Genomic DNA, 27,914 nt, shown 5'->3' with positions numbered 1-27,914 from the left:
ACGAACCTGCCTCTATTCCCTAAAAGATCCCTTTTTAAAAAAAAAATAAATTTATTTATTTTTGGCTGCATTGTGTCCTCGTTGCTGCGCGGGCTTTCTTTTAGTTGCGGCGAACGGGGGCTACTCTTCGTTGCGGTGCGCGGGCTTCTCATTGCGGTGGCTTCTCTTGTTGTGGAGCAACGGGCTACAGGCGTGCGGGCTTCGGTAGCTGCGGCACGCGGGCTCAGTGGTTGTGGCTCATGGGTGCTAGAGCGCAGGCTCAGTAGTTGTGGCGCACGGGCTTAGTTGCTCCGTGACATGTGGGATCTTCCCAGACCAGGGCTTGAACCCGTGTCCCCTGCATTGGTAGGTGGATTTTTAACCACTGTGCCACCAGGGAAGCCCCAAAACAATCCCTGTTAATGAAGCTATAACTTTTATTATTCCATGGGAAAACAAAATTGTTATTTCTGTATTGGAGCTCCTATGCTGCTTCTGGTGTTTTTCTTGAATTAGAATTAAAAGGACTAGTTTTCCATCCGAGGGAACTATGAAAAAAGTAATGAACATGAAAAATGCTAGTAACACTTATTCTGATGCCCCCTAAGACAGGAGAAGGAAGAGAAATTCATCTTATAGAATAGAATGAATATATCAGGATCTACAATGTGTCTTCTGTTTTTGCTGCTTTTGGAATCTGCTATTTAGGTCACCAATAATTTCTTTGTTGGCAAATTTACTGACTTTTTTTCTTTCTAACCTCTCTGTTGCATTTAACTCTTAGTAACATTCTCTTTTTTTTTAACAGTTAGGGAAAGTTTCTTAAACGCAGAAATGACAGGGAGAAAGAAAGAGAAAGAGAGGGAAACAGTATCAGAGAGAAAGAAGCGCGGAGCAGAGCAACACAGATACCTTTCCCTCCCTGCTGTACATTGTGGCACCGGTTCTCCTGTGAACCAACCAGATTCTCTCTTCCTCCAGCCATTCCCAGCCGTTCACGTCCCCCAAGGCTTGGAATTTCACCCTTTACTTGGTTTTTTAAACTTGTTTTTGCAGTTTCTCCTCCAGATCATTACTACTTCGTGATTACAGTTCTCATGGTCATTCCAGTGACCCTCAAATGCAAAATTTGTCCTTTCCTTTCATCTGAACTTTGATTCCGCGTTGCTAATAGATCTCTTTAAACTCAAAACAAATATACTGTCATTTTAGAAAAAACTGAGAATGCTGAAAATCATGGAAAGGTAAATTGAAATATAATAAATTTTAACTGTGTAATTTGATGTCAGTATTCTCCACAATACACTGGCAATGTCTGTATTATTTGTAAATGCAGAGTAACCATTATTGGTGGGTTTTTTGGGAAAAAAAGAAAATGCGGTTCTTTCAAACCATATTTTGCTAAGACCTAATATCCAGGCAGACTGTTCCACTGGCTCTCCGAGTGCATACCACCGTTAACAAAGTCGATTTTTGTTGTTTTCTGTTAGTATGGTATAGAAATGTTCCTTTCTATCTTTTTTCCGGGAGAGAAAATAAAAACCAAAAACTTTTAGTTATCTTTAATATAAACCTGCACTAAAAACTTGGATGAGCAGTTAATCTAAATAACTTTCCCTATTAAGAAAACAGCAAGGCTGACCACCCCTCGTTATGCCCATGTATGCTTTACCCAGAACCCTGCAAGACACATGTTGAGAAAACGTGACTCAGAGGAGTTAAATACATACCAAGACCGGATGGATAGTAGGTGGTGGAGTCAAGGTTTTCCTGAAGCAGCAGCAGCGTGGGAATCAAGCTCTTCACTACGTAGCATGGCCTGTATGATCCAGTTGTCACCAACCGGGGAGGTCCAAAGAGAGCAGGGATTTTATTCTGCCCACTGCTATACCTCAAGTGCCTCACTAAGTGTGTGGAACGTGGCAGATGCTCAAAAACATTTGTAGAGTTAATTCATCTGATTGATTTCTTTTCTTCCTTATTCACGAAGACTAAAGGTGGATGTTTCAACCTTCTTTTGCTAAGTAACAAACCAACCCCGAATTTAGCAGCTTAAACCAGGGCTGTTTATTGTAATGCGCCACTTTGGGCAGGGCTCAACGGGGATGGTTCGTCTCTGCTCCACGTTGCATGAGATGGGACCATGGCTGAGGTCAGGCTATCTGAGATGGCCTCTCGTTGTCCAGGGCCTCTCTCTGCAGAGATTCATTATTTAATAATCCTACGTGGTGTCTGGATCCCAAAAAGCAAAAAGAGAAGGTCTCAGGCTTCTTAACCAAGCACGGTGTTACTTCCGTCAAAGCGAGACACGAGGCCAGCTCAGCTTCAAGAGGAAGGAATCAAATGGACTCCGCCTCCTGGTGGAAGGAACGACGTGCACACCAGGAGGGGAGGCGTTGTTGACAGCTATCTTTGGGAGACTCCTTACCACAGGAGACAAATAAAAATTCCTCAACTTTGAATTTGTGACTGACTCCTATCACCTGAGATCCTGCATGAAGTGTGCTTTTAGTTTTTACAGCTAAAAAGATACCCCAGGTTAGAATCCTGACATAATAGATGGCAAGGGCCCTACATAATGCCAAGACTTTCCTATCGCTCTTACAAAATGCTTACCATGTATGCTATCTGGAGATAATTTTTATTTTATTTTCCAGTTACTAAAAAACTACTATAAGTGGAGAGAAGAATGTCCAGAAGTAAGTGCAGATCTCCATCCTAGAAGCATTCTTGGCCTTCTGAAGGCCGGCTACGTCGGCGTCCTGAGAGCCCGAGACCCCACCGGCAGCAAAGTTCTGATTTACAGAATTGGTAGGTCACACACAGCACTTCCTGTTTTTTATTTTTCTTGACTGCCATATCGGAAGCTTCCATGAGTTCATATTTAAGAATTTAGCTTTTTAGGTTTTAACTTGGGTTTCATTTAGTCTTTTAAAACATTTTCTTTTAATGTTTATTTTTTATATTTTCTTGGCTGCGTTGTGTGGCATGTGGAATCTTAGTTCCCCAACCAGGGATCGAACCCGCGTCCCTTGCGTTGGAAACCCGGAGTCTTAACCACTGGACCGCCAGGGACGTCCCTCATTTAGTCTTTAATGTCCCCCAAATATAATAAAACTGGCCGTTGTGAGAAAATTATCCAAAACCAATGAAAATCCTACTTCCATTCTTCCACACAGTTAACTATATAAAATAAGAGGAAAAGAAAACAGAGAAGAGAAATAGGTGGAAAAGGTAAAAAAGATCAAGGTAAAGTGTTTCAAAAATTCAAATGAGAATTCTGAACTATAATAATACAAGCTCCACGAGAGCATAGGTTTTGTCTGTTCTGTTCGCTGATGTTTCCCAAGCACCGAAACTAGGGCATGGCACATGGTAGGTATTTATGAGATATTTTTGGCGTGAGTGACAGAGTGAACGGCGGTTGGGTCCCATCCCGGCTGAGGAGCGAGGGGCTCATTCTCCAGGTGGAGGAAGGGGAGGAAGGGGCCGTGGGAAGCAGAACCCAGGCAAGTGTTAAAGAACCCCTGTTGCACGTTCCCTCTTTCTTTTCACTGCTTCCTCTTTTCACCCCGAGGTCCTCCTAGTGTTTCCTGGAGGCTGGAAACCTATAACTTCTGCCCCTCCCTTCGACCTGTGTGTGATTAAAAATGGCACGAAACGGAGGGTTCACACTGTCCCCAGCAGCCTTTCCTGGCCCGGTTGGAATGACAAAGATAACCAACATTTCATGAGCAGAATCTTATGAATTATCCTCTTACAGAAACTTTCACATCTGTAAATATTCTAGGGAACTTAAAGATATTTATAGATTTGCCTTTCCTGCCCGCTTATAGATAAGATACATGCCTATAACTCAGCACTTGGTTGTCTTGCAAGAAGATCCTGCATTTAGTTCTTGAAAAGGTAGCACAAGACTAGGTAGAATGATTCTGTTTTTTTCTCCAGCTTCTGTGTCAAATACAACGGGGTTAATCGTTAAGTCGTTGTCTGTGAACCCGTCATTACAAGGGCTCTTCTGTCCTGTTGTTGCCTCACCGGTGTTATAGGAAGTTGCATGAGGTTCCCTGAGTTCCTGAGGGATAGAGTTGCCAGATGTGGCGAAGTATCTGTGTTTTATGTAGCAAGTGAAACTGTTTTATAAAAACTACAGAGTGTCCAGTTACATTTGAATTTCAGGTAAACAATGAATAATTTTTTTTAGTATGCATGGGGCATACTTAGACTAAAAAAATATATCCAGTTTATCTGAAATTCAGCTTTAATTGGGCTTCTTATATTTTATCTGGCAACCCTACTCAGGGGTCCCAGGAGCACGAGACTGAAACCTACAGATGATTCCTTCTGCGAGTATCCTGGCTCTGCACGCCTGGCTGGAGGTTTTTTGGGGTTTGCTCATAAACGAATTAGGGCATGTTAAGAAGTAAAAATGAAACCTTAATAGTGAAAAAGCAAATGTGCTACTTTGACCAGAAACACCTTAAATAATAGAAGTCAACAGTCTTCTATTGTTTAGCGAGGGCCTCTTTTTCTTTTTTTTTTTTTTAACATCTTTATTGGAGTATAATTGCTTTACAATGGTGTGTTAGTTTCTGCTTTATAACAAAGTGAATCAGCTATACCTATGCATATATCCCCATATCTCCTCCCTCTTGCGTCTCCCTCCCACCCTCCGGATCCCACCCCTCTAGGTGGTAACAAAGCACCGAGCTGATCTCTCTGTAGCGAGGGCCTCTTGCAGTTATTAATTTATAAGTGTACCGTTTAACTCAAAGAGATTTTAAAATCAAGAAAACATATCAGTTCAGTGACGGTCAGACAGGAGAGTATGCAGCAAATCTTCTGAGTGTTGTGTAGAATAACATGTTACTCCAGGGCGAAAGGAGAAACTCAGAAGAGTTTTATGAGTAAAATGAAAAAATAGGATAAATTTATATTTATAAATTTTCTAAATTTAATTGAATTAATGGGAAGAACTAAAAAAAGGAAATCTGTGGCAGAGCTTTTTGGGTAGAACGTTAGCGTCACTCCTTCCCTGGTGCCATCTCTGGGCAGTGTAAGCACTGAGAAAATGCACAGAACCTTTTCCTCCAGTCCAGCAGGACAAGCCAAGGTGAAACTAAGTTTTTGCCATTATTGGCCTATAAGCCAAAGGGTATAATTTTATGCCTTTTGAGACTCACTACTGTACTACAGCAGCAAAAATAAAATTTAGCAGCGAGCATTAAGTTTTGACTGGCTTGGTTCTTAGGGACACAGGTTCTAGGGCATGCTGCCTGGGTCGGAATCCCAGCTCTGCTACGTCTAGCTACATGGAAAACTGTGCAGCTGTAATTCCATCTTCTCATCTATCAAATGGGCATAGCAGAAACTTTCCTCGTAGGGTTGCTGTGAGCATTAAATCTTGCAATACAGTATATATAAAATTTAATTAGAAAATCACCTGGTATGTACTAAGCACTCAATAAATGTTAGATAGTTGCTGGAGAAGGAATTAAAAATGTACGGCGGTTTTTTCTTTTGCCGTAAAGGAACTTAGAGTCTAGACCAGCAATGTCCAATAGAACTTTCTATGATGGTGAAATCGTTCTCAGTAGCTACTAGCCACATGTAGCTGTCGAGCACTTGAAATGTGGCTATCGCAACTAAGAAGATGAATTTTTATTTTATTTACTGTTAATTAATTTAAATGTTAATTAATTTAAATGTACATAGCCACATATGGCTAATGGCTACTATTTGGACAGCACAGGTCTAGACAACTATGTTGGTGGGCTCAGAAATGTAGGTCAGTCACTATTTTCTGAACTGCAGACTTTCAGTCATTCTGTTCATATTTTGCACCATTATAGCTTTCAGCCAGTGTCTGAAGTGGTACAGTATACGTGAATCGGTTTATCCATGGACTGATTATTCAAATTCTTACCAGGAATCTGAGGTTTTTAAAAATAAAGGGCAATTCCATTGTACCTTTCTAGGAATACTTCTAATTATCCCTTCTCTTTCTTCATCTCTAGATTTTTCCTTGCTATTACACACTGTCCATTAACATTTAAATCTGTTAGGATCAGCCATCCAAAAGCTCCTTAATCCCGTAAGTCCCTCCAGCCTCCACCCTAGCCGTCTCCCCACACCTCTTATTCTCAGGCACATTTTTAGAGTTAGTGATGTTCACCATCCACATTTTCTCCCAGGTCCTCTCAACGCCCCCTGGTCTGGTTTCACTGCCACCTCTCTCTCTGGTGAAATGACCTTAGCAAATCATCGGTGACCTTTTCACCAAATCTAATGGATGTGTTTAGTGCTATTTCACTTGACCTCTTTACACAGCAAACCTCTTCCTCTTTTTTGAGATATCTGCCTCCCTTCTCTGATGCCATATTCTCCTGGTGTTTTCCTCCAACTTAACTGACTGTTTCTTCTTAGTCTCCTTTGCTGGCAGTACGTATTCTACTGTAAATTCTGAAATTCCTTAGGACACCGGCCTCAGCCTCCTCTTCTTAATCTACTTATCTCTCTACCATAACAGAGAAACATAAGTCCATGGTACTCCCGGCTATAGACCTAAAAGCACAGAAACTCTGAGATTTGTATCTTCACCCCCATTATCTCTTTGTTCCCAAAGCTCCATACGACCAGTTCCCTATCTCAGCTGTATCCAACTGGACATCTCAGTCACCATTCTAACATGTTCAAAACTGCCTGTGATCCTTCCTTGCTAAACACTTTTCTTCCAGTGTTTCCTAACTCGACAAATGGTACCACCATTCTACCCAGTTGTTCAAGCCAGAAACTTTGGTATTTTTAGAATTTTACCATTCCTTAGTCATGAATCTTTTTTTTTTTTTTTTAACCCTTCATCTTGTTAGGTATTGCATGAACCTTGTAATCTGAAGATTTGCATCTTTTTCCAGCTTTGGAAAAATTTTCTCTGCTGTTATTATTCCTTTCTTCTCTGTTCCCTATTCTCTGTATTATTGCCTTCCAGAACTCTGATTAGTTGGATTTTGAAACTTCTGGATCTAGCTGCACGTCTGTTAACTTTTTATTCATCCATATTGACTCCTGGGTCTTCTGTGTTGAGATTGAGAGACTTCCTCAGCTTGATGTTCCAAACCATTATTCACTCGTTGGCTGTGTCTTTTCTGACATTCGTCCCATCAACTGAGATTTGCTTGAATTGTCATCTTTTTTATTTCCAACATCTCAACTGATTCTTTTTCATAATAGCCTGTTCTTATGACAATAGCCTATGGTATCTTTTTTTCCTCACTGAAACAGTTTTGTTTCTTTTAATGTTTCTTGCTTTATTAGCTGTTTCCTTCAGTTTTAGTGCCTTTGTCTATTGAGTTTGGATCCTCTCTTCTTTGTGTGTCTGTGTCTTTAAAACTATTAAAAGTCTCAGTGGTTGCATATCTTTTTTAAAGATCACCTGCTTGCCTATCCATTACTGTCAGTTTTGCATGACGTGGCCTGCCCCAGGACTGGTGGGGGAGGGGAGAGGACAAGAACTCAGTAGCTCCTCTTCTTAGCACAGGTATTCCTTGTTTTTCCTGGGTGTGGGGAGCCGGCTACCCGAGTGCTTCCCTGACTCGGCTTTCCAAGCCCACACTACTGTTCTAGCCTATATGCACGTGCCTCTCCTACACGCTGCTCGTCTCGGAGGGTGTCAGAGAGACCCACCTGCCTGTGTGCTCCTCACACATTTCCCTTAGCAGCAACCTCTGTGGTCACGATGGGGCCCTAGTTACTCTTCATAATCCAGAGCCTTGCTTTTCTCATTTTCAATACCTTTGAGCGTGGAGCATACCCAGAGGCATTCCCAACTTCAGCCACAGCTCCATCCTGCATATTTTGGGCTGTAGTTTCATCTGGCCATCAAATCCAGGCTGCATTTTCTTATTTTCTCCGTGCTCTTAAGAATCTGTTCTTTGCTAGGGATTGGAGGGAGGGAGGGAGGGAGAAACAGGCACGTGTTCTTGGACCACCAATTTGATCTGTTACTCACTTCATGATCTTTGTACGTGTTTTATTTCTATTGATCCTTTAAGTCTAAAAAGAATTCATTTCCTTTTGTAAATCTTTCTGATTCTTTACACAGTGCTGAGATATGGTTTTTTATATATTTTTTTTAGCACACTGGGACCCAAAAGTTTTCACAGCTTATGATGTGTTTCGTGTAAGTCTAATCACATCCGAGCTTATTGTACAGGAGGTAGAAACACAACGGAATGGAATCAAGGCTATCTTTGATTTGGAAGGCTGGCAGTTTTCTCATGCTTTTCAAATTACTCCATCTGTAGCCAAGAAGATTGCTGCTGCTCTTACAGTAAGTATATTTTAACTGTTCGGGATAATACTTTCAAATAATAGATACACATTTAGTTGTATGTTAAAGAGAAGGGATAGTACATTTATTAGAAAATTAAATAAAATTTTAGAAATGATACATAGAATTCAATAATGGTAAGAGGAAGTAAAGTGTTATTAATTCAAAAAGAAAGAATGTTGCAACAAACTGTGAAAATATGTTCAAAATTTCTAACCACAGAATTCATATATTTAAACAATAATGTGGTGATTTTATCTTTCAGTCACTAAAATTTTCTTCCTAAATTAAAAATTGACTCAAAATATAATATTTATAGCAATCATACAACAAAATGTCACTTAGGTTTTGGTTGATATAGATTGATACAGTTCTTTCTGGGAAAAAAAAAAAAAAGTTTTAAAAATGGCCATCATCTTTGACCCAGTCATCCTACTTTTGGAAACCTAGCCAAGGAATAATCTTAAATATATCAAAGACTTTGTGTATAATAATAATAGCTTACTATGTGCCAGGTACTTTGCTAAGTGTTTCAAGTGCATTACCACTTAATGACTACACCAAAGCTTATGACATATGACTATTAATTTTTCCATTTTACAAATTATTTTACTATGTCAGAGAGGTGACATAGCAATGCCCAAGCATACACATTTTGTCAGCAGTGAAACAAGGATTCCAATCCAGGACATCCGGACATAAAAGCTGTACTTAGAGCCACCATTGCTTCTATACATAAAGATAGTTACTATAGCATCAATTTTTTAAAAATAAATTTATTTATTTTATTTATTTTTGGCTGTGTTGGGTCTTCATTGCTGCACGTGGGCTTTCTCTAGTTGCAGCGAGCGGGGGCTACTCTTCGTTGCGGTGCGCGGGCTTCTCATTGCGGTGGCTTCTCTTGTTGCAGAGCACGGGCTCGAGGTGCATGGGCTCAGTAGTTGTGGCTCTCGGGCTCTAGAGCGCAGGCTCAGTAGTTGTGGCGCACGGGCTTAGTTGCTCCGTGGCATGTGGGATCTTCCCGGACCAGGGATCGAACCCATGTCCCCTGCATTGGCATTGGCAGGTGGATTCTCAGCCATTGCACCACCAGGGAAGCCCCCTATAGCATCAATTTTTATAGAAGAAAATTAGAAACAGCTTATTTGTCCAGAAATAGGAAAAGGGTTACTTAAATAATGGTACATCCATTTGATGGATTATAGCATCCATATTAAAGCTCACAATGTTTACAAAAATTGTATTATGTCAGTGAAACAAAACAGGGTGCAAAATATTTAGAGAGCATATTAGCCATTATGTTTAAAATAAAATTATTCATAGAAAGAACCTGAAAGGAAAAGTCACAATTGATAACACATCTCTAAAAGCTATGTGCAGAAAAAAAAAAGAGTTTTGCATGAAAGAAACTTGGCAGGAAAAATCTCTATATTAACAACACATCTTTGGGTAGGGAAACTACTGGTGAGGTTTTTCTTTGAATCCTTAACATTTTAAACCTTAGAAAAAAGCCGATATTACTTTGATGTGAAAGACTTATACCCGTGTCAAAAGTTTAAAAGTGTGTGTTTATTGTACTATTCTTTCAACTTTTATGAAAGTTTGATTTTTCTTCCTCAAAATAAAAATTTGAGGGGAAAGGTTAAATATCCAAATGACTCATTGATTTTTCAAAAGCACATTTATATGTGATTGGGGAAGATATTTTCTGTGTCCTGCTTATGAAAGATGCAGGTATTTCTTAAAATACTTTGCTTAAACTACAAGGTGAAACCTTTTTAGAGACCTTGTCTTAATCTAGGGACAGTGAACTATAAAGCAGGCTATTGTGTTGATGGAATAATTTTGAAAATAAAATCACACTTTAGGCATTGCTGTAAGTTTAGCAAGTGTTCAAAGAAGGGGCTTGTCGATAGGAATTACATATTGATCTATGCTTTGTTATTAACAAGACATTTTCTTTATTTTCAAAGGATTCCTTTCCATTAAAAGTTCGTGGTATCCATTTGATAAATGAGCCAATAATTTTCCATGCTGTTTTTTCCATGATTAAACCATTTCTGACCGAAAAAATTAAGGAACGGGTAAGGAAAACATATTCAAGTCACTATTCTTCTGCACCAAATGTTCCACTCCTTTGTTATTTAAAAATTGCTCTCTTATTTCCGCCCCTCCCCCAACACACACAGCATTGTCCCAGTGTTTTGAATATTTATCTAACAACCCAACTACTTTTATAAAATTTGTTTTTAGTTTTGAAAAATCAAGTTAGTGAGGCTGTGGAAAAACTGGACCTCTAACACATGGCTGGTGAAACTGCAAAATGATATATTCCCTATAGGGGGCAGTGTGGTCACAGTTATCAAAATTACAGCCTTCACATTTCTGGGATTTTTATCCTACAGATACACATGCTCACAAACAAAATTACATACACAAGAGGATTCATTGTAGCAAAATATTGGAAACCACCCAGTTTTCATCATGAGGGAACTGGTTAAATAAACTGTGATGCATCTACACAATGGAACACAGTAAGATTTGCAGGATGTATTGTGAAGGGAAATAAGAACATGCAGAATAGTGTTTATACTATCTTTTGTATAAAAAGGGAAGAAATCAGAGTCTATAGTTATATTGGCATAAAAGATATTTTTAAAGGATATGCAAGGAAACAACCAAAGTGGTTACCTACATGGAACAAAAGAGAGGTACGGATGGGGTGGCTGAGGATAGGGTTGGGAGCAAGACATTTCACTGTGTATCTTTTATCTTGTTTTGATTTCTAGCCATGTGAATGTATTATCTATGTAAATAATAAATATGCTTAAATTAGACATGTGTAACTGAAAACCATAGTACCCAAGGTATGTGACTTAATGTCATGTTAGTTAAAGCAAATAGATTTGATGTTTTTTACCTATCTTGCGGAGTCTTATCTCAGGTGAATATCTAATATTACTTGGGATTTTTCAAGTGTTGACAATAGAGTGTGAGTTCCCAAACTGGCAACCACTCTTCTGCATGAATCTGTAAAGGATAATTTTTAGAGCATTTATTTATACAAACGTTGGCAACATCTAATGCATGAACACAAACAGGTTTTAAAGGCTTTGACAATTTAAATCTCAAAAACTATTTAAATAGAAATACTGGTAATGTGAGTGATAACAGCATATTTGGAATGTTACAAAGTATATTCTTTCATACTAAGAAAATGTAACATCTTGCATCTGGTCAGAAAATGACGACCCTAGAGCTTCTTTTGAGGTTTTCCAGTAGGTATTTCTGTCTGTCTTCAAGAAGAACCGCCCCTACGGAAGATTCTTTTATTTTTATAAAAGCTGGGTTTTTTTGTTTATTCTTTTTTTCCTCTCTTCAGTATAGCTTGACAATAGCTGGCCATCTTCTGTTGAACGCTGAAAGACATAAAAATAAGTATTTCTATTTTGGGTTATATTCTGGACCAAAAAAACGAATACAACAATAAACTGAACCTAATAAACAGGAGAACATGAGCAAGAAGAGAAGAAAAATTTTAAATTGAGAAGTTAAGTGAAGCATTTCAATGAAAGTTAATTGACATGAAACAGACTTGCCAAAATGAGGAGGGCAGGGAGGACCAAATCTAGCCACTTTCTCCCTTTAAACATTTTGGCAGTACTCCATGAATGATTTTATTTCTCCCTTCCTGAAGAGATAGTTGAATTTCTTTTCAATTAGCTGGTACTACTTTAAACATTTCAGAAAAAAATCAAGGATTGGGACTGCAAGGTTCCTGAGTGCAAAAAACTTGTTTCATTCATCTTTCAGTCTTCATATCCTAAGCACATAGTAGGTGCTAATTAAATGATTGTTGAATGTACAGATGAACCCTAGCAGATGAATAAAGGTATTTATGTATTTATTTTTAACAAGATGTGCTTTTAATCAAAGGTTCCAAGTCTTTATTTTAACTTCAGGACATTATATGATCAATTTTTATAGTTTAAAATGTTCAAAAATTTAAAGTTCTCAACCATCATTTCTCTTAATTTTTTATTAGCCAAGACTATCTGTCAACTGTACCACATAAATTATTCCCTGCGTGCCTGATTGTGTGCTCAGATATATGCTTTTATTTAATATGAACTAATGAAAGGAAGAACATTTTTATCATCTACAGAACCATCCCAGGATATTCGATCTTTTGCTAAGAATCACCTGTAGATTAGGGACTAGAATGTATAAAATGATTTTATTTAGAGTTTTAAAAATCTACTTTTGAAAGAAAAAAGAATAGCTTTTTGTAAATATTGAATAGTTATAAGGATGCAAATATAAGAAAACAGTAAGATGATCAGATTCATAAGCAGCACAATCTAAACATAAGTAAAATTATTAGCTTCATAAGCAGAAGAATAAAGGATGTATCAATAGTATCTATACATGCGCTCCTATCTTAGAAGTGATGAGAGCACCTTATCTTACAGTGTTGATTTTCCATTGGAAATGCATCTGATATACTGAGAGGCAGAGGGCATACCTTCTAAAACATTTTGGCTGTTTCAGATTCATATGCATGGGGACAATTACAAACAAAGTTTACTTCAGCATTTCCCAGACATTCTTCCAGTGGAATACGGTGGTGAAGAATACTCCATGGAGGACATTTGTCAGGAGTGGACAAATTTTATAATGAAGTCTGAAAATTATCTCAGCAGCATTTCACAGACCGTTAAAGGAGAAGAAGTTATTTAATGTGAAAGACTTCCTAGTTAAAAATACATGAGTAAGATCCTACCTGGTTATATGAATGAAAGAAAAAGAATCATTAAACTAATGCTTTTCCGATTGATTTTTTTCAATGTAAAAATCTTCTAACTTGAGCAACATGGGTATTTGGGAAATTTCTTTACTTTTTAAATATCTTTTCTTTACCTTTAAAGTAATTAAATATTAGTATACCTTAAAAGCATAGAAGAGGTTCCTGATTTTTGCACTTGGAAGAAAGTTATCTCTAAAGTACCTTTTCATGTGCACTTTGGTGTGTTTCTCAAAAGTTTTATTTTAAACAACTTTTCTGGTCACACTGGTTTGATTATAAATGAATAAATAGTCCACTGAAAAGAAATATTAGCACAAATCAACCGATTATAAAAATCTATTCACACTCATTTTGGGTGCGTGTCAGATAGACAATAATTCAGATTAAAATCTGAATACAGTTTTATATAGTTATTTCTGTGGGCCAGCAAGGTAGTTCACCTCAGGGAAATTCTATTTTACCATATTTGCACAATAGAAACTTTTGATTGAAGAGTCTGTACGCCATAAACTCTTATGTGTAGCATCAATAGGTCTCTATGAAATTATTCATGTTGATATAGTTAACTACATAGAGATTCAGAGGTGGAATAATATTTGGTTGCCATATACATGGACTCTATTTTTAATTGAACAGTAACACAACTACACAAGGGAAACGAAATGTTTACATTTTAAAATCACTGTCAACTACATCTGGAAATTTTCAGATTATGCATGAAGAAATTTGGGTTTTACTGTATTATCAGAACATTCTAGCCAAATCCTACAATTCATATTTACTTTAAAAAAAATCAGGAGTTAAAACGTGCTGTTTGTACTGTAGCTATGTTAAAGCATATTTCATTTATTGAGAAAGGTATGTCAATATAGCTTTCAACTTATGACAATTTTTATAGTATTTTATAATTTTTAAATTTTATTTTAAACTTAAAAATGAAAGAACACAGTGTACAAAATTTGCTAAACATTTTTTAGCTTAGTTGGGTTTCAACATTAATCATACAATAGTATCTTTGTGAAAGAATATGTAAAGGGTGTTTTTCTTTATAAGAAAATTATTCTAATCAAATGAGCTGATACTTATGATTCTCTGTACATATATCTGTGAAAAATTGAGGGTGATTGTGAATGTTCTTTAGAGAACGTGTTTGATTTTGATTTAGCATTGGGAAGGTAACTTTACATTATAATTTTAATTTAAAATATTAGATCATGCCTGTTTTCTAAAAAATGCTAAAATCTTCTTTACAAAATCACAAAATTTAAAATTGTATAATTAAAAATGACAGCAGAATAAAACTATTTAAAAAGTATAAATAATAGCAACAACAAAAAGTTCTAGTTTACCCAACTTTTATTCCTAGAAGGTTTACATCACAAAGTTCTACTTCATTCACATTTCGGTGCTTAAAACACTTTCTTCTGACTCTGTGAAGGAATGATTACTTTAGCACAAGAATAAAGGATAGTATTTTAAAATGTCTTTTAAATATGATTCACTGATGATGTTACTAACAGTAAATAGAATTAAAGTAAGTCAATCAATAGAAGTACATTTCATGATAGGACTTTGAATTTTTTATGAAATGCAGCGATTCACTGAAGAACATTAAAAGAACAATGTAAAATGAACAGGCAGTTTTATAAGGCGGCAAGATAAATAACTATTGAATTGTCTCTATTACTTTACTGTAATTGCACCAGAGGTGCCTTGTAAAAGATTAACTCTAACATGTGCTCATTGTGTTACTGAACTGCCCGATAATTTGTTTTAATATTGTTCAAAACAAAATAAAGATCTTTTTCACACAAACTATAGCTGTTTTTCATTTTTAAGTATGAATATTAGGCATTCTTTTTCAAAAACTGCTTTTCCTCACAGAAGAGGTTAAGAAAAAAGTATCGCATCTAGTTGTCCATTACAAAAACGCCAGTGTTTTCTTTAAACGTTTCAATTGCAGACTGGTTTTCCTGCCGCTCAGTTCAATACCATCTTCCCCTGTCTTCTTGTGCTGAAAGGGACCCCAAATTAATTTCATAAAACTAAGCCATGCATACTTCAGAAGTTAAAACTTCTAAGTGAGAAAAGCCAGAGTGTGTCACTAAATCAGATAATTGGATTCTGAAACTGCTGTGAGCCCAGATCATGATTTCATTTGTCAAATTATATTTTTCTTACAGAAATAACACTTAAGTCCTGGAGCAAAGAATATCTTTGTCTCCCACCTAGATTAAGCCAGTAGCTCACGAAACAGGTCAAATATACGGACAGACCCAAAACTCAACAAACTAGTAAGGTGGTGTTGTCTGAAACACTCCTTCCTGGCCTTATGTGATGAATTTTGCCCCACCTAGATGCTGTGGAGGAATTATGAGTTACAAAGACTGAACTAGAATGACGGCAGTAAAATGAGGACTGGCAGCAGTGCCTCCCCACGAACGTTCTGGTTGGCAAGGGCACATCCCATCCTTCTCCCTCCCCCAGGGCTAGCACTTGATTGACTGCTCGCCTCTTCTCTATCCAAGTCAATCATATCAGTCTATTAAATATCTACTTTTGATAACACTATACATTGAATTAAGTACTATAGTGAATAGCAAAACTAATTGGATGCTACCTAGAAGAGAGAAAATACTTATCCAAAGTAGCCAGGTAGGACTTCCCAGGTGGCACAGTGGTTAAGAATCCGCCTGCCACTGCAGGGGACACGGGTTCGAGCCCTGGTCTGGGAAGATCCCACATGCCGCGGAGCAACAAAGCCCGTGCGCCACAACTACTGAATCCCACATGCCTAGAGCCCCTGCTCTGCAACAAGAGAAGCCACCCCACTGAGAAGCCTGCGCACCACAATGAAGAGTAGCCCCCGCTTGCTGCAACTAGAGAAAGCCCGCGTGCAGCAAGGAAGACCCAATGCAGCCAAAAATTAATTAATTAATTAAAAAATAAATGGATATTTAAGAAAAAAAAAAACCCCAAAATAGCCAGGTAAAGTGCAGTACAGGTTTCTCCTGGTATCTGAGAGTAGAGCTTTCCTACCAAACCTTGCTTAAGCCAAAATGGGCTAACACTAACGGATGCACAAAATAAACAGAGAGAAAGCACAGGTGCTCATAGACCCAGTTCTAAAGCTCTGGATGCTGGATGCTGGATGCTGAGGGTGGTTCCAGGAAGGAGCTTGGCCATGTCACTCTCACTGCTCTGGGTGGTGCTGCCTCTATAATGGCCCATGGCAAAACAAACACAGCGCTATTTTGGCTTTTAGCCTTTTTTTGTAAAAGCAAAAATCCTTGTGGGATTTCTTTCGGTTAGTGAAAACAGGTACTAATGTAGGTTTCTGCAAAAGTGAAGCCTTTCAAAAAGCAGCGGATACCTGTATAGTGTAAGAGTCTTTAGAGTGGTTGCAATAAAGTGCTTTAGGACTTTAACAGAAGGAAAGATCATTTCCACCCAGGGATCTAGAGGATGTGTTTTTAGCGGAGGTACTATTTGAAGCACAGCCTTTAAGAAGAATTGACTCCCCCAGAGAGCAATCAGAAGTGAGGAGAGGGAGGCTAGTCCAGGCAAAGAAATAGCATGAGCAGCGACTCAGAGATCAGGAAGAGTAGGTCATGTCTGAGAAATCATACGTAGGCCTGTATTTTTGGAGGGAGGGCAATGGTACAGGAGCGCGGGCCTTCTGCCTAGAAGGATGCTTGGGAAACAAAATATGGGAAGCCTTGATTGTCAGCTGAAGGGCACTCAAATGTATGAATTGCTTATTTTGTGCCAGACCCTATATTAGATTCAGGGCACTCAAATGTATGAACTGCTTATTTTGTGCCAGACCCTATATTAGATTCACATACATGTGTCATTCAATCTTCGCGGAAAAAAAGAAGTAAGTGGCATTATGCCTGTTTTTACAGAAGAGAACTCAACTCTGAAAGTGTCCATTCCTTGCTCAGAATCACAGGGCTAGTAAATGCCAAAATCATACTGAACTCGGCCAGCCTAGCTGTAAAGTCCACGCTCTCTGCAACGTCACCATGCTCCTAATAGACCCAATTCCACAGGCCACAGGGCTCAATGGCCACCAGATTCTATCAGTCCTACCTGAAAATATCTGACCATGACCCATTTCTAAGGCTGATCATCTCTCATCCTACCTGCTGTCATAGCCTCTGTTGTTGGACTACCAGCTTCTCACTGGTCCTGCCTTTATATACCCCTCCACTGCTGCAGTTATTTTTCTGCAAGATTTCATTCTCTGAACTTTCGCCAGAGCAACACTGCACGCGGGTAAATTACTAATTGGCACCTGAGGCCCTTCACGATGAGGCCCAATCTGTTTTTCCATCCTTAAATTGCAGGACTCCTAACCCCACCTATATGCTAGGCACAACAACCTTTTTTTTTTTTTAATTGGGGTATAATTGTTTTACAGTGTTGTGTTAGTTTCTACTGTACAGTGGAGTTCCCTGTGTTATACAGTAGGTTCTCATTAGTTATCTATTTTATACATATTAGTGTATATATGTCAATCCCAATATCCCAGTTCATCCCACCCTTCCCTTCCCCCCTTGGTGTCCATTTGTTCTCTACATCTGTGTCTCTATTTCTAGGCACACCAACCTTTTCCAAAAATATCACCCTTTCTACACAAGACCTCTCAGAATCAGCAGCTAGGGGTGGAGGGGGGAAGGGGCAAGGGAGATGAAGTGTGTGTATTTTGTATTCTGGCCAAAATTCCTCAGAAATTACTCTAATCCCTACATTGTTCTGGGACAAATTATGTTTGTTTGACAAGATCAACAAACACAGATCTTTCTCTTTTGCCCAAACCTGCTGACAAGGTCTCCAATTTCCTGCTCTATGTCTCATTAGTAATTAGCTATGATTAGAACCACTTGTCATGACTGGTTAGGCAAGGTTAGAACTCTTTGTCCTCCTGAAACGTGTTAACTGCAGAGAAAAACATTTCCTGTTCAGATACCTGACTGAGACTTCTCCTGCTTGCAGAACAACCCCCAGAAGCCACTGTTCACCCCTTTCCATGAAGGTCTAAGGCAAAACCTCCTGAGTGAAACACTCTGATAGTCAGATCCGGGGAGCTGTCTATATTGCAATAGCCAGAATAATCAACCTCTTCATTTGTCCAGTTTTTGTTGTTGATAGAAGCCACCCAATATTCCCTGACAGGTAGGCAGGCGCCCCGTCTGGAGTCAACAGAGAAGTTCTGGGGAAGGTTGTGAGCAACTTTTTTACCTCAGCTTGACTCAGCCCCTGGCCACAGGAATGTTATACAGAACTGATGTGTCTGGGCCTCCCTTGGCTGACTCTGCCCTCACCCTATCACTGTGTCAGACTAACTTTACTCCTGCACACCCAACACACATATACACGCAGTACAGCACCAATGAAGAAGACAACAATTGAAGTAAAAAATACACTGGAAGAAATCAACAGGAGATTAGACGATACGGAGGAATGGATCGGCGACTGGGGAGACAAAGTAGTGGGAACCACACAAGCTGAACAGAAAATAGAAAAAAGAATTTTTTAAATGAGGATACTTTAAGAGACCTCTGGGACAATATCAAGCATACTAACATTCTCATTATAGGAGTTCCAGAAGGAGAAGAGAAAGAGAAAGGGGCAGGAAACTTATTTGAATAAATAATAGCTGAAAAATTCCTTAACCTGGAGAAAGAAACAGACATCTAAGTCCAGGAAGCAAAGAGAGTCCCAAACAGATGAACCAAAAGAGGTCTACACCAAGACACATTGTAATTAAATAGCAAAAATTAAATATAAAGAGAGAATGTTAAAAGCACCAAGAGAAAAGCAACTACTTACACACAAGGGAACTCCCGTAAGACTATCAGCTGACTTCTCAGCAGAAACTTTGCAGGCCAGAAGGGAGTGGCATGCTATATTCAAAGTGATGAAAGGAAAAATACCTACAACCAAAAATATTCTACCCAGCAAAGTTATCATTCAGATTTGAAGGAGAGATGAAGAGTTTTACAGACAAGCCAAAGCTAAAGGAGTTCAGCATTACTAAAGCAGCTTTACAAGAAATGTTAAAGAGAATTCTCTAAGTGGAAAAGAAAAGGCCACAACTAGAAGTATAAAAATTATGAAAGGAAAAAAATCTCATTGGTAAAGGCATAATACATTAAAGGTTGTAGATCAACTACTTATAAAACTAGTAAGAACATTAAAAGACAAAAGGAGTAAAATCATCTATATTCACAATAGTAGTTAAATAATACACAGAACAAAAAGAGGTAAAATTTGACATCAAATACATTAAAAGTCAGGGGAGGGAGTAAAAAGGTAGTGTTGTTATAATGCATTCAAACTTAAGAGATCATCAATTTAAAATAATTATATATATAATTCATATATCTATATAATATATAATCATATATGTGTTTATATATGTGTAATTTATACAATAATATAATTATATGTATATATGTGTGTGTGTGTTTATATATAAACTTTATGGTAACCACAAAACGAAAACTTACAGATACACACACAAAAAAAGAGAAAGGAATCCAAACATTACAGTGACATAGTCATCAAATTATAAGAGAAGAGAGCAAGAGAAGAAGGAACAAAAAAGAAATACAAAAAACAACCAGAAAACAATTTTAAAATGGCAATAAAAGGGTGCTTCCCTGGTGGTGCAGTGGTTAAGAATCCACCTGCCAACGCAGGGGACACGGGTTCGAGCCCTGGTCTGGGAAGATCCCACATGCCGTGGAGCAACTAAGCCCGCAAGCCACAACTACTGAGCCCGCGTGCCACAGCTACTGAAGCCTGAGTGTCTAGAGCCCGTGCTCTGCAACAAGAGAAGCCACCGCAATGAGAAGCCCATGCACTGCAACGAAGAGTAGCCCCTGCTCACCGCAACTAGAGAAAGCCCGCGCGCAGCAACAAAGAACCAACGCAGCCAAAAATAAAATAAATAAATTTTTTAAAAAATGGCAATAAGTACATACCTATCAATAATAACTTTAATTGTAAATGGATTAAATGCTCCAGTCAAAAGTCACAGAGTGGCTGCATGGATAAAAAATCAAGACTCATATATAAGCTGCCTAAAGAGACTCACTTCACATCTAAAGACACACAAAGACTGAAAGTGAGGCAATGGGAAAAGGTATTCCCTGCAAATGGAAAAGAAAAGAAAGCTGTGGTAGCAAACTTACATGAGAAAAAATAGACTTTAAAACAAAAACTGTAACAAGAGACAAAGAAGGCCATTACACAAGGTAAAGGGATCAATCCGACAAGAAGATATAACAACTATAAATATATATACACCCAACATAGGAACACCTAAATACATAGAGCAAATATTAACAAATAGAAAAGAAGAAATTTATAGTAACACAATAATGGTAAGGGACTTTAATACCTCACTTACTTCAACGGACAGATCATTCAGACAGAAAATAAGTAAGGAAATACTGGCCTTAAATGACACATTAGATCAGATGAACTTAATAAATATATATAGACCATTTCATCCCAAAGCAGCAGAATACACATTCTTTGCAAGTGCCCATGGAACATTCTTCGGGATAGATCACATGCTAGGCCACAAAACAAGTCTCAAAAAGTTTAAGAAGATTAAAATCATATCAAGCATCTTTTCTGACCACATAAACACAAACACATGGAGTTTAAACAACATGCTACTGAACAACCAATGGGTCAACAAAGAAATCAATGTGGAAATAAAAAAATACCTGGAGATAAATCAAAATGGAAATAAAATGATCCAAAATCTATGGGACACAGCAAAAGCAGTTCTAAGAGGGAATTTTATAGTGATATAAGCCTACCTCAGGAAACAAGAAAAATCTCAAATGAACAAACTAACCTTACATCTAATGAGCTAGAAAAAGAAGAACAAAGAAAACCCAAAGTTAGTAGGAGGAAAGAAATAATAAAGATCAGAGCAGAAATAAATAAAATAGAGATTAAAAAAACCAATAGATAAGATCAATGAAACTAAGAGCTGATTCTTTGAAAAGATAAAACAAAATTGATAAACCTATAGCCAGACTCATCAAGAAAAAAAGAGAGAGGGCCCAAATAAAATCAGAAATGGCAGAGGAGAAATTAAACTGACACCACAGAAATACAAAGGATCATAAGAGATTACTAAGCACAACTATACTCCAATAAAATGGACAACTTAGAAGAAATAGATAAATTCCTAGAGATGTACAATCTTTCAAGAATGAATCAGGGACTTCCCTGGTGGCGCAGTGGTTAAGAATCTGCCTGCCAATGCAGGGGACACGGGTTCGAGCCCTGGTCCAGGAAGATCCCACATGCTGTGGAACAACTAAGCCCGTGTTCCACAACTACTGAGCCTGCGCTCCAGAGCCTGTGAGCCACAACTACTGAGCCTGCATGCCACAACTACAGTAGCCCGTGTGCCTAGAGCCTGTGCTCCGCAACAAAGAGAAGCCACCACAATGAGAAGCCCGCACACTGCAATAAAGAGTAGCCCTTGCTCACCACAACTAGAGAAAAGCCCGCGCACAGCAACTAAGACCCAACGCAGCCAATAAGTAAATAAATTAAAAAAAAAAAGAACGAATCAGGAAGAAACAGAAAATATGAACAGACCAATTACCAGTAATGAGATTGACTCAGTAATAATAAAACTCCCCCAAAACAAAAGTCCCAGGCCAGGTAGCTTCACAGGTGAATTCTACAAAACATTTAAAGAAGAGTTAGGTCCTTCTAAAATTATTCCAAAAAAATTGAAGAGGAAGGAACACCTCCAAACTCATTCTACGGTGGATTAAAGGCTCAAATATAAGATCTGAAGCCATAAAACTCCTAGAAGAACATAAGCAGTACCCTCTTTGACACTGGTCTTGGCAATTTTTTTTTTTATCTGTCTCAGGCAAGAGCAACAGAAGAAAAATAAACAAATGGGACTACACCAAACTAAAATCTTTTGTATAGTAAAAGAAGCTATGAACAAAACAAGAAAGCAGCCCACTGAGTGAGAGAAGATATTTGCAAACAATATATCCAATAAGGGACTAATATCCAAAACATATAAAGAACTCACACAAACTCAACATCAAAAAACCAAACAATCCAATTCAAAATGAGCAGAGGACCTGAACAGACATTTTTCCAAAAAAGATATTCTAATGGCCAACAGACACATGAAAAGATTCTCAACATCACAAATTATCAGGGAAATGCAAATCAAAACCACAATGTGATATCACTTCACACCTGTCAGAATGGCTATCATCAAAACAATGACAAATAACAAGTGTTGGCAAGGATGTGGAGAAAAGGGAACTCTCGTGCACTGTTGGTAGAATGTAAGTTGGCACAGCTACTATGGAAAAATGTATGGAGAGTCCTCAAAAATTTAAAATAGAATTACCTGGGACTTCCCTGGCTGTCCAGTGGTTGGGACTTCACCTCCCAATGCAGGGGTGTGGGTTTGATCCCTGGTCGGGGAGCTAAGATCCCACATGCCTTGCAGCCAAAAAACCAAAACAGAAAACAGAAACAATATTGTAACAAATTTAATAAAGACTTTAAAAATGGTCCACATCACAAAAAACAAAACAATAAAAAAATAAAAAAAATAAAATAGAATTACCATGTGATCCAACAATTTTACTTCTGGGCATTTATCCAAATAAAACAAAAATACTTCTTCAAAAAGATATATGCACCTCAATGTCCACTGCAGCATTATTTACAACACCCAACACATGCAAGCAACCTAAGTGTCCTCTGATAGATGAATGGATAAAGAAGATGTGGTATACATATACAATGGAATATTACTCGGCCATAAAAAAAGAAATATTGCAATTTGTGACAACATGGATGGATCTAGAGAGTATTATGCTAAGTGAAATAAGTCAGACAGAGAAAGCCAAATACTGTATGATCTCACTTATATGTGGAATCTAAAATACAAAACAAACAAAATGAAAACAGACTCACAGATACAGAAAACAAGCCAATGGTTGTCAGAGGGGAGGGTGGTGGAAGGGCAAAATAGGTGAAGAGGGTTAAGAGGTACAAACCTCCACTTAAGTAAGAAATAAGCCATGCAGATGTCATATACAGCATAAGTAATAATATTGCAATAAATTTGTAGGGAGACAGATGGTTACAAGATTTACTGTGGTGAACATTTTATAATGTATGCAAATGTCAAATAACTATGTAGCACAGCTAAAACATAATATTGTATATCAACTATATTTCAATACAAAATTAAAATAGAAGTCTTTTCTTCTAACTCCCATCTATGGGTCTCCTATTTTACCCTTCTTTTTAGATTATTACATATTTCTGCTTCTTCGTATTTTTAGTAACATTTTATGTTGGACATTGTGTTTAACTAATAGAGGCTCCAGGTAATACCTCCCATCAAATGATGACTCTTCCTTTCTTTTGTCAGATAGCATGAAAGGCAAGTAAATCCAATCAGGTCTTGAGCTGGGTTGCAGACTTAGGAGGATTCTGTCCATCTCTTGTTCATTCCCATTCTTCAGGATTGGTCCACTTGGGTTTTTGATTGGTATCTTAGATATTTTCTTTTTTCTTAGCCTTGAAAATTCTGCCTTTTGCAAATCTAAACTTAGTTTCTACCCTTTGCAGTTTCAAAATATGGCAAGTGTCTGGAAGTGGAGACCTGTTTTGTGTTTGTTTCAGGCTCCCTCCCCTTCCGATGGGACTTTATCTCCAATGCTCTGCAAGACAACTGAATGTTTCACTCCCTTTCCTACTCAGCCTTCCCAGTCTCTGGTACCATTCCAGAACTCAGCACATGTCACATGTGCTGAGATATAAGCGTGTACTTTATATTTTCCAATATTTTTCCCAGTTCTACACAACTACAAATAGTTCCCCTGATTTTTCTTTTGGCCTAAGTAGTATCTCTGTTTGGGTTAAGATATATCTCTATATTTCTATCCTATCTATGTGTATACGTATAGATATTTACAACTTATATCCCATTTTTTTTTTTAAACTTATTTATTTTTGGCTGTGTTGGATCTTCGCTTCTGTGCAAGGGCTTTCTCCAGTTGCGGCGAGCGGGGGCCACTCTTCATCGCGGCGCGCGGGCCTCTCACTATCGCGGCCTCTCCTATTGCGGAGCACAGGCTCCAGACGCGCAGGCTCAGCAGCTGTGGCTCACGGGCCCAGCTGCTCCGCGGCATATGGGATCTTCCCGGACCAGGGCTCGAACCCGTGTCCCCTGCATTGGCAGGCAGATTCCCAACCACTGCGCCACCAGGGAAGCCCCTTATATCCCATTTTTGTCCATTTCTGTTCTTGGGCTGTAAACTTCTGGTCTAGATTTGATATGTACACAATATTATCTAACACTTGCTTAAGGATATTTAATTTTAATTTGGAGCTTGGTCTTATGGTTTTGTTTGCTTGTTTGTCTGTTTTCTTGAAGGAGAATTTTCATTAGGTGAAATGTTACCATTCACCTTCTCTGTTTTCTTCTCAGAGTAGTTTTGTGTTGGTTTGATTCTTTTAAAAATAGGCCTTTTGGGGAATTCCCTGGCAGTCCAGTGGTTATGACTCTGTGCTTTCACTGCTGTGGGCCCAGGTTCAATCCCTGGTCAGGGAACTAAGATCCCACAAGCCGCATGGTGCGGCCAAAAAAAAAAAAAAAAAAAAAATAGGCCTTTTGTAGACCCTTCCTAGTTGAAAGGGTTTTATTGTGCCAGTACAGTGAAGTGCAATTCCTCTAACAGACGCTTTTAGTGGTGGCAGTTGTGTGTACGTGGAGGTGAGGTGGGGTTGCTGGCATGACTTCTCTTCATTTTTCCCCTTACCTCCTTTCCCTTCATCGTCATGCTTTTAAAGGACACTACCCCCTTGTCAATGCAGTTGCGTCCCCCTCAGAAGCAATGTTTATCTGAAGCTGCCACCTCTGGCTCCTTCCTGAGAGCCAGTACTATAACCTTCCAAGACCCAGGCTGTGTTCAGTCTTTTGGCACTTAATGTTTGACATTTTCTCTCAGGGTTTGATTTTGCCTATGCTTTGTCTATATCATCCACTACTCTTTCCTCTTTTTCCAAGATTCTCTGAAGCCTTGCATCTTCTACTCTCAGCATCTAGAGTCTTGCAGCAGTGGAGGAAGCCTTCTCCTGCTGGAGTTTGCTACTTACCAATTTTCTGGTAATTTGATGTTTGTGATACCCTCCAACTCCTAGTATCGCACGAATCATGTGTAACTTTATTTGTACTCTTTGTACACCTCATGGGTTTTTTTTTTAAGATGTGTGGACAGATTCTGGTTCAGGTAGTTGACATAATCCTCTGGACCTCAGCATAACTTATCTGTTGTTTCATTTCTTTAAAATTAATTAATTAATTGATTAATTTTTGGCTGCATTGGGTCTTCGTTGCTGCGCACAGGCTTTCCCTAATTGCAGAGAGCAGGGGCTACTCTTTGTTGCAGTGCGTGGGCTTCTCATTGCGGTGGCTTCTCTTGTTGCAGAGCATGGGCTCTAGGTGCGTGGGCTTTGGTAGTTGTGGCCCGCGGGCTCTAGAGTGCAGGCTCAGTAGTTGTGGCATATGGGCTTAGTTGCTCCGTGACATGTGGGATCTTCCAGGACCAGGGGTCGAACCTGTGTCCCCTGCATTGGCAGGCGGATTCTTAACCACTGCACCACCAGGGAAGTCCCTCTTATTTCTTATTAAAAGAAATTTAACTCTGTTCATAAGCAGCTCCAACTTATTAATTTTCATGCATCATAATTATCTATTAATTATACAATTTATTCATTCTTTTATTGATAATGATATAAGTTGCATGTAATAATTCACTATTACAAAAAATGCTACAAAGAACATACTTGTATATATTTATTTGTTCACACATGCAAGCCTTTTTCTAGGGTACATACCTAAGTCTAAAAAGTGTTTGTGTTACAGAATATGTGCATCTTCACCTTTACCAGATATTGCCTAATTGCTCTCAAAAACAGTTGTAATACTTTACAATTCTACCAGCAGTGTTAAGAGAATTCTTATTTCTCTACACCCTTGACTTAAGTTCACATTTTTGTCATTCTGATGGATGTGACATATTATCTTGTCTTTAATCTGCATTTCCCTGATGACTAGTGAAGGTATGATTTGTCTTTTCATGTTCTTTTCCAATTTTTCTATTAGGTTGTTTTTCTTCCTTGTTGATTTTAGTTCTTCAGTATGTGTTAGAAATGAACACTTCTGAAATTCTGTATTTTGTAAATATACCTTCCAAGTTTGTGCCTTATCTTTAATTTACTTAGTTACATAGAAGTTTTCAAATTATGACATCATTAAATCTACGATTTTTTTCCACTAAGATGTCTTTTTTTAAAATATAATGTTGTATGAAATCCTTCTGACCACCGAAGTCATGAACATACACTCCTATATTTTCTTATCAAAGTATAATATTTTGCCTTTTACATTTACATCTTTACTCACCTGGAGTTTATTTTTGTATTTTTGCCAGGTAATACTTTAATTTTTTCCTATGTGGAGAGTCAATTTCTCCAGTACCACAAATTCACACTTACAAAGGTTCTGTTCAATCGTGTTTAAAACCAGCTGAGAATGTAGGGCTTTTCTCATCTTTAACCGCACCCATGGAGCTTATCACTCATCATGCCCTTCTACAGCAGCATTATCTTATTGCCAAACCAGACTACATATTGCATTCACTCTTCTTGAAATACGTTCTCTCCACAAGTCCTGTTCTTTTTCCTTACTAAATTGTAAATTTATGAAAACAGACATTGTCCAATTCGTCTTTGCATCCTCCATACTTGGCATTGAGTTGATTTTCAAACACTCTTCAATTTTATTCTGAATTTGACCCTTATAGGTGGGAACGCTCACCTAGTATAAGCCATATCTTTATATTTTGGTTTTCACGCAGAAAGAAAAAGCTGTCTTTCATCTACTTTCCCACCAAAATATGCCTAGTGTTTCTAAATCTCTTTTAAAATTTTAAACAGAAACCTCAAAAAACTTCTAATGACTAGGAACCCAAGTCATCCTTTCTGCCCCGTTTGTAGGACAGTTTGCGCTTGGGGTCAACAGCAAAGTTAGGAGGCACCGTCTGCGGGCCTGGCCTGGCCTTGCCCCTTTGCCGCGATGCCAGCAGTGGGCCGACCCAGTTCGGAGCTGGGGCGATGCGTCCGTGGATGTGTTCGCATCCATCGTCCTTCCCTCGTCTTCCCTTCGTATCGTCCATAAGCCTCGACCCTGAACACAAATGGCAAGATGTGGAAATTACCTCCCAAGTCACCGTCCATCCTTGTATGGAACGCTGGGATGTCAAACTTGGCTGCCAGCCTTCCTAAAGACGATTTTAGCAGCTCCCGACGATTTTAGGTAGGAGCTGCCGATGGCGCAAAGTTCTCAGGCGACTTCTAGAACCTCTCGCCACCTTCCCCTGCTGCCAGGTTACCGTTTCGGTCAGGCAGAGACCCTGCGGTTCCCCTTCGACCGCTGGACCAGGCGCCCCAGTTAGTTCTGGGTGACTTAAGGTCACGTCCAGAAAACAACGGAAAGGACAGATTCGAGGACGCGGAGACCGCCCCGTGCCCGCCCGGCACTTCCCCGAGTCTCCGCAGGCGCGGCGGGGCAGGGCGGGGGCGGGGTCGCGGCGGCAGCACCAGCGGCAGCACCGGCGGCGCAGTGATGGGGCGAGCGGGGCCTCTGGTACCCTGGAGCCGCCCGGCCCCGCCCCGGGCCCGCCCCGGGCCCGCCCCGCGGCA

General features: G+C 38.8%; 1 protein-coding gene and 1 long non-coding RNA gene across 5 annotated transcripts in view; one reads left to right on the top strand and one right to left on the bottom strand.

Moving 5' to 3' along the window:
- TTPA (alpha tocopherol transfer protein) overlaps positions 1–16,088 on the top strand; it is a 21,734-nt gene extending 5,646 nt beyond the window's left edge. Inside the window, exons 2-5 of one of the 4 annotated variants that reach the window (XM_082433720.1) lie at positions 2,637–2,790; positions 8,115–8,308; positions 10,282–10,392; positions 12,860–16,088. In XM_082433720.1, the coding sequence (XP_082289846.1) occupies positions 2,637–2,790; positions 8,115–8,308; positions 10,282–10,392; positions 12,860–13,048 (648 nt within the window). In that variant the 3' untranslated portion in view covers positions 13,049–16,088. Of the gene's footprint in view, positions 1–2,636; positions 2,791–8,114; positions 8,309–10,281; positions 10,393–11,690; positions 11,800–12,859 lie in introns of those variants that run through there. The other 3 variants (XM_082433721.1, XM_082433723.1, XM_082433722.1) reach the window with 3 other exon arrangements.
- Positions 10,399–27,881, bottom strand: LOC309646924. The gene is made up of 3 exons (XR_014255655.1): positions 27,431–27,881; positions 22,540–22,634; positions 10,399–11,727 (listed from the first exon to the last, which is right to left on the bottom strand). It is a non-coding gene; the product is annotated as an uncharacterized lncRNA (long non-coding RNA).
- Positions 27,882–27,914: the final 33 nt, after the last annotated feature.

Source organism: Balaenoptera physalus (genome assembly GCF_965194825.1).
Source record: "Balaenoptera physalus genome assembly, chromosome: 17".
Taxonomy (NCBI): Eukaryota; Metazoa; Chordata; class Mammalia; order Artiodactyla; family Balaenopteridae; genus Balaenoptera; species Balaenoptera physalus.
Note: the sequence above shows the minus strand (reverse complement) of the source record. Positions and strands in the feature narration are given on the sequence as shown.